The sequence below is a fragment of the Lycium ferocissimum genome, chromosome 12 (genome assembly GCF_029784015.1).
Source record: "Lycium ferocissimum isolate CSIRO_LF1 chromosome 12, AGI_CSIRO_Lferr_CH_V1, whole genome shotgun sequence".
NCBI classification, from domain to species: Eukaryota; Viridiplantae; Streptophyta; class Magnoliopsida; order Solanales; family Solanaceae; genus Lycium; species Lycium ferocissimum.
The window spans coordinates 45,614,012-45,620,587 of record NC_081353.1 but is presented as its reverse complement, the minus strand read 5'-3'; the positions used below and the strand labels follow the sequence as shown (position 1 = coordinate 45,620,587).

At 31.9% G+C, this 6,576-nt stretch overlaps 1 protein-coding gene across 1 annotated transcript; it reads right to left on the bottom strand.

Moving 5' to 3' along the window:
• On the bottom strand, positions 1-6,576 carry LOC132039781 (probable glucan 1,3-beta-glucosidase A). Its single transcript, XM_059430302.1, has 8 exons — positions 6,317-6,576; positions 6,117-6,236; positions 5,477-5,665; positions 3,764-3,925; positions 3,129-3,298; positions 2,237-2,392; positions 1,068-1,420; positions 1-337 (listed from the first exon to the last, which is right to left on the bottom strand). The coding sequence occupies exons 1-8, from the start codon at positions 6,521-6,523 to the stop codon at positions 156-158; spliced, it is 1,539 nt and encodes a 512-aa protein (XP_059286285.1). The 5' UTR covers positions 6,524-6,576; the 3' UTR covers positions 1-155.

The following is a 6,576-nucleotide window of genomic DNA, read 5'->3' as shown; positions in this document are numbered from 1 at the left end:
CGAGTTGATTTTTTGAGGTGTTTCCTCAAAATTTATGATTAATAACATCTTTCTAAAGTACCTTATATTAACTACTATCCAAATATAATGGCTTTGACATTGAGAAAATTGGGTTGACCCAATGTGATTATTAATAAGGCAATAATCTATAAATATTAAAGCTTGATGTAGCCATTCTTGATCATCCACTCCATACTCCAATGGTTGTTAACATTTTTTAATGTCCAATAAGCCCAACCAAATGTTGCACGTCCGAACACTTCCAATTGAGCCTTGGCAAATTTTTGGTAATCCTCCTTTGTTGCGTCTCTAATTTGCCATTCAGCAACCCATTCCCCTGAAAAATATTTAAAAGTAGATTAACATATATTAATTCCCATTTAAAAGATGCACTTGTTCAAAGTTATGGTACATATAATTCTTTTAAGAGATGAATCCATGATTTTTGTATCAAAAGATTGAAAACAAAAATTAACATTCATATAGTAAAATATAACCCTACAAAGATATCTCCTGAGTTTTTGTTGTAGAAGAATCAACCTAAATAGTTGCTCACCCAATGCTTTGGCGGAAGTATAATATATGTATAATCCATGTATAATATATATGTATAACATTATATAATCAATGTATAATCTATATATACCAACTAAAAAAAGTAACCAATGAATCTGACTTGCTATTTGTGTAAAGATCCCTTTGGATTACCGATCTCCTACGGCTTAATAGAAAGATCTCTTGTGAAATTGTAACTAAGAATATTTGTAATGGGCCATATTATCAATGAACCTAAAAAATTTAATCAGAAATATAATATACTGATGATCTAAGCTGCAAACTTTCACTACTACAAAGGCGAAATTCGATGGATTCCATATTTTCGATATCATTCTGACTGGATTGTTCGTCAGAAATTCGTGTTTTTAGTAGTGTTTAGCATACACTAAGAAAATCATGATCCCAATTTATTCTATTTGACAGAGGAAGGGACTATATATGTTAGTGTCTTGCAATCAAGGAGGAAATTTAAGTAGAACTTATTGATGAAAAGATAAAAAGAAACATACCAACAAAAGTGAGAGGACCATTAGATTGGGTAACAGTATTGAGCTCAGCAGAACGGTTAGTGTTGACAAAATCAAGATTTTGCTGGACAGACATGTTGTCAAACATGCTAGAGAAAAGGTTGTAGTAATGAACATCAATTACAGATCCCTTTAAGCCACTGGCAAATGTCAAAAGTTCAGTTGAATCTGCAGATCCTAATCTGTTGGACATAACCACATATGCTGTCGAAGAATGTTTACGGACTGCATTATATCCTGCTTGATAGTATTTTTTGACCATGTCTAATGTAACTTCAGGAGCTAGTGGCTCATTGATTAATTCCACTGCATATAGGCTTGGATTCTTGGCATACCTATAATGCATGAAAAAGAAAAGAAGAAAATGAATAAATAAGAAATAGTCTTTCTAATGAATTTTAACTTCTGTAAAAGAAATTGAAGAATGAACCTAAATAGTTTTTCATCCAATTGCTTAAACTACAGATAGGTGTATAATCAATGTATAATCTATGTATATCGGCTAGGAAAAGTGAACAGTGAATCCGGCTGCTATTTGTGGAAAGACCCAAAGAAATTTTACATATTAAATCACCTAAATGATCAGAGGTGGATCTTTATATTTAATGTGGTCAACTTTTAAGATTCTTAATATTACTAGATGTTTTAGCAGTTTGTTACATTTATTTGTACTTTGTGTCGAAAGTTATAGGTTGAGATGAACCTGTAACCAAAAGGCTACATCTTCCCCTATAAAAGATAACTATATGTAATAGTCCATGAAAAGTACTATGATTAATAATAAAAAAAAAAAAAAAAAAAAAAAAAAAAAAAAGTTACCTGCTACAACATATTAAACTAGTATAATTAAAAATTCTACACCATCAAGAAAGGCTTGGATTGCATCGTAAAGAAAAAAAGAAGAAGATGAAAAGGAACATTCACTCTGATGAATTTTAACTTATTGATACGAACATCAAATCACATGATGATAACTATATATAGTCGACCATGAAAAGTAACTAATGCGACTACCAAATAGGGAATATAAAACAGGTTACATGCTACATTACTACAGTAAGTTAAAATACACAAATAGATTATCAGTGATGGCATAATTGTTTAAACGTTCTATACTGTCAATAAATGTAAATTAATTCTATTGTTTTTACCTGGCAGTTAGGAAATCAATTACTTCAACTGTTTGTTGAATGGTTTCATCAGTTTTTCCCCACTCTATAGTACCATCTCTGTTGGAACTGTGCTCCCAAGGATTTTGAGAACCAGGTGCAGCATGCAGATCTATTATTACTTTAAGTCCATACTTCCTGCATAAAATTTCACTTTCAATTAAAACCTAATATAGCATCAAGTGTGCCAGTTTATTGTGGATATAACTTTTTTTTTTTTTTTTTGGATATAACTTTATATACTGATAATGTGAATAATCCTTAGACTATCAGTGTAATTTAACATTATAATAGGTTGTCTACTTTATTTTTATTAGGTAACCTGTTCTGCTTATTATGGACAATTACCAATGTTACTTTTAGGTGATTTAATTATGTAAATATTTTTTAACATAATGAAAAATTTGCACAGGCAGCCTATCTATACAGTTCCATTTAAGGCGCAACCACCTTTTTTTTTTTTTTTTTGCATCCATTTAAGCTTGTAGGTCTCGAATATGAAAATTGAGCTTAAATCAATTGGATATTATTGGAGAAGCTTGAAAACACCGACAAAGATGAAGATTGATAGTTCAAGCTTCACAAAAGTTACTTTCAGTTTCGGACATGTACGACTGAAACTTAAATATACGTGTTTGAAGTTTGGCCGTGACAAGCCAAACTCTGGCCAAAAATATTAGAAGTTTATCCTTGGCAAGCCAAACTTTAAGCATAAGAGTCAGAAACTTATATTGCCAAACTTCAAACATAAATTTTGCAACTTCGGCACGTCTATGTGAAGTTGGTTACGAAGTGACTAAATTTGGCAATTTTATGCATTGTGGCTATAACTTAAATTGTGATCCTGAAATTGGCTATCAATGAAAATGTATACCTGGCCCAGAGAAAGGCATTGTCTAAGGCTTGCAATGAGCCTCCAACATAGGGCTTTGGGGGTGTTGGGTCACTAGCAATCCACCATCCAACTGGAATTCTCACTGCATTCAGTCCATTGCTTTTTATGAAACTGAAATCTTCTTCTACTATAAATGTGTTCCAGTGTTCCTGTGAAACGAATATATGTTTTTTCAAATTTAAATACAATTAAAATTATATTATTTCTAAATATAGTCAAATATTTCTATAACTGCATCGTTTATCTGGATATTCTTCGACTGCTAGAGCGAATTGAACTGGTCTTATAGAGCACATACATATAATACAACATAACATAACAAAATCGGTTCAAAAAAAGAAACCGTTACAGTGAAATGTTATTATAGAGGATGGTTATTATAGAGAGGACTGATATATAAACGTGTCATGTGTGCAGCTAGGGTATCAGAAAGGGGTCGTCGAAAAATTATACTAGTACTATTTATAAGGTCAAAATGATTATTTAAGTTTATGCAATGGATGAATCCCCTTGATTTCTTTGTATGAAATATATATTTTTTTTAAAAATTCTGACTTCGGCACTAAAACGTGTCATCCTTTTTCGATTATATTAAAAAGGAAAGGTGTACATGCCCTCATAACTTGTGGTGCCATGATTGGACCATAGCCATTAGTTATTTGAAATTCTCCTTCAAGCTTTCCACTAGTTTTCATGATGAAAACAGAGGGATCATCATCACCCCATCCTCCATTTCCTCCATTATGATCAGCTGTTACAAGCTCCTCTGTTTTTACCTGCAGTTTAATAGTAATTTTTAATGTTACTTTCCAAGGCTAGCTTTAGAATGTACAGTACACTAATAATACATGCTTAAAAGCCATAATTAATTACTCTATGCTCATTGTTTATGCAGTTTCGAAGTTATTATTAGAAAAAGAAAGAAGGTTTAGTAGAGCTTGATATGCTTCGAGGTAGATATAAGAAAAGAAAAAAAAATTCTCTCATTTGTGTCAATAAGATGTGAACTTGGTATAACATGTAAATCTTTTACTATTTGGAGAGTCCACTAGGTGGTTCTTGTTCTTTGACCACGTCTTCTTCACAGTTTTCAAAATTGTTTGAATTATAACTTGTCATGATTTATATAATAGTAATTTTGAAACGGAGGGAGTAAATTTTATTTTTACAAACTTGAAAAATATATGTCAAAATTTACGATCAAAGTTATATAGTTTAACCCTCATGCTCTGAAAAAGTTCATATAAATTAAAAAGGAGAAAGTATATCTTTTTCTTAAAAAAACCTCATAACTTGTGACGGTGGTATGAGGCGCAACATAAAGTTTCTGAAACATAAATGGATCAACTTGTTCTTTGGAAAACAATATTCGATAGGAGATATTTTCATTGCCAATAGCAGCACTCACATTTAGTGGATGAAGTCCACTAACATTATCTATCATATGGTCCTTTGAAAGCACTTGTGGTACCAAATATTTGGTCCAAAGTGAGCCCTCTAAAAAATAGCTTACTAGTTACTACCACAACCTTATATGTCCGTTTGAGTTTGATTTTAGAACTTAATTTTGAATAAATTGATCTATAAGAGTTTATCTTTATCTGGATTTTTATAAAAGCAACATTATTAAAACCTTAAAACATTGGCATCACTGTTGTATGGTCAAATCAAGAGAAATAATTTCCACACTGCTGAAAAGTAAAAGATAGTAAAAAAGATTCATATCTCTTTTGGCTGTGTGGACCTAAAAGAAGAACGTAAAAAAAAGAAAGAAAAGGAGGATGGACGTGTAACCATATGATCCAAACAGTACCAATTCCATAACTCAAAGCTAATCCCAATACCAATTGGGTTGGCTTAGAAACTAACGCCCAAAATAACTAGTCCTGATGATGGTTCTTATATGGTTAAATTAATTACACAGTCAAATCATTTACTACTATATACTAATTATCAGCAAATTCTTACATCTGGTAACATGATATATGTTAACTAATAACTTGCTAAACATGTTAACTTATAATGATAGTACTGAAAAAAATCTTTGCAGCATCTATGTATAGTACGTAACAACTTAAGAGATCCAGACAGATTCAGTGTTGTTCACTCATTAAAGCCGGTATATATAGATCATACACAACTATGCACATATATAATATGAAGTATAGATATATACATCTATCGGTTTTTAAATTTAAAAGGTAGGGTCTGCTGCTATTTAGGTTAATTCTTTATTTTTGAGTTATGTATATAGCCAATCAAACAGTATTATTCAAACATTATTGTATCTCAAGATTATCACAAAGACCAATATTTCAAGAACTCACCTGCAGGAAGAAACCATTTGTTGATTTTATCCTAACACGGCTTGGATCATCTGAATTTCTCACAATCTCGAAAGTCTCTGAAAGGCCAGGTTTGTTTTCCACTGCTACCACATTTCCACTTCCATCAATTCCCACAAATTCTTTGTTAAATACCCTAAAGTTAAAAGTTGTGCTGTTTATCCTCCAAATCTGCAATAAAATAGTGCAATAACCCAAAAAATAGCCCACGTTAAACCGCTAATAATCATTAAAATAAGGTTTTTTTTACTCCATTAGTTATCATGAAGAGTTGAAGCTACAATGTGAGTTTTAGAGTCTTAAAAACAAATACAACATGGGCCAAAGTTACTGAGTTCTACCAATTCGTAAGCAGAACTGTAGCTCCACCCATGAAGGGTGTAGCCTAATTAATCAAAAAAGGGTGAAAATCGTAGTCAATTAACGTTAAATCTCAACAGAGACGAAAAGTTGCTAGATGATTTTTTTCTATCTACCTAACTTCTACATTGGTTGAAGGTGCATAGCGCAGATAATCGATAGAATAATTGAGGTATACACAAATTAACCCGAACCCCACCATTTATAAAAAGATTAAAAATCTATCTCTGAAATTCTTGAAAGCAAATTAAAGGATACCTACTTTGAATGTTTCCCATCCAGAAGCAGCTGTTCTGTTAGCAACAATAATATTTCCTCCTCCTAACTCAGCACACAAATATTTCCCCACAGTTACTGATTTGAATTGCAATCCTGTTCCATCCTGCATATCAACGTCATATTTTACACTGTCAGTATGTATAAGTTAAATATAGAAGTGAGGTTGTAATAATTATAAAGTACCAGAAAATCTTTGTTGGGGATGCCATCAAAAAGAGAAGGTTTAATCCATCCTTCAGTAAAAAGCCAGCCTCCAAGATTAACAGCTTTAACTCTGAAACTAGCGTTGATATTTCTTCCATGTGAAAAACTAATCTTGCAACAAGAAGAGATAATGAACAAGTAGTAGACTACAAGTAATTTCCTTGCACATAATGAATAGGTTGCCATATTTCCTCAATGGAGTAGTATTATTTTTGAGGTACATGATTCTCTACTTGATA

Coding starts and splice junctions, on each gene's coding strand:
- LOC132039781 (XM_059430302.1), bottom strand. CDS start 6,523: ATGGCAACCTATTCATTATGTGCAAGGAAATTACTTGTAGTCTACTAC. Junction 6,237..6,316: donor TCCCCAACAAAGATTTTCTG/GTACTTTATAAT, acceptor GTTGATATGCAG/GATGGAACAGGATTGCAATT. Junction 1,421..2,236: donor ATTGATTTCCTAACTGCCAG/GTAAAAACAATA, acceptor CATGCATTATAG/GTATGCCAAGAATCCAAGCC.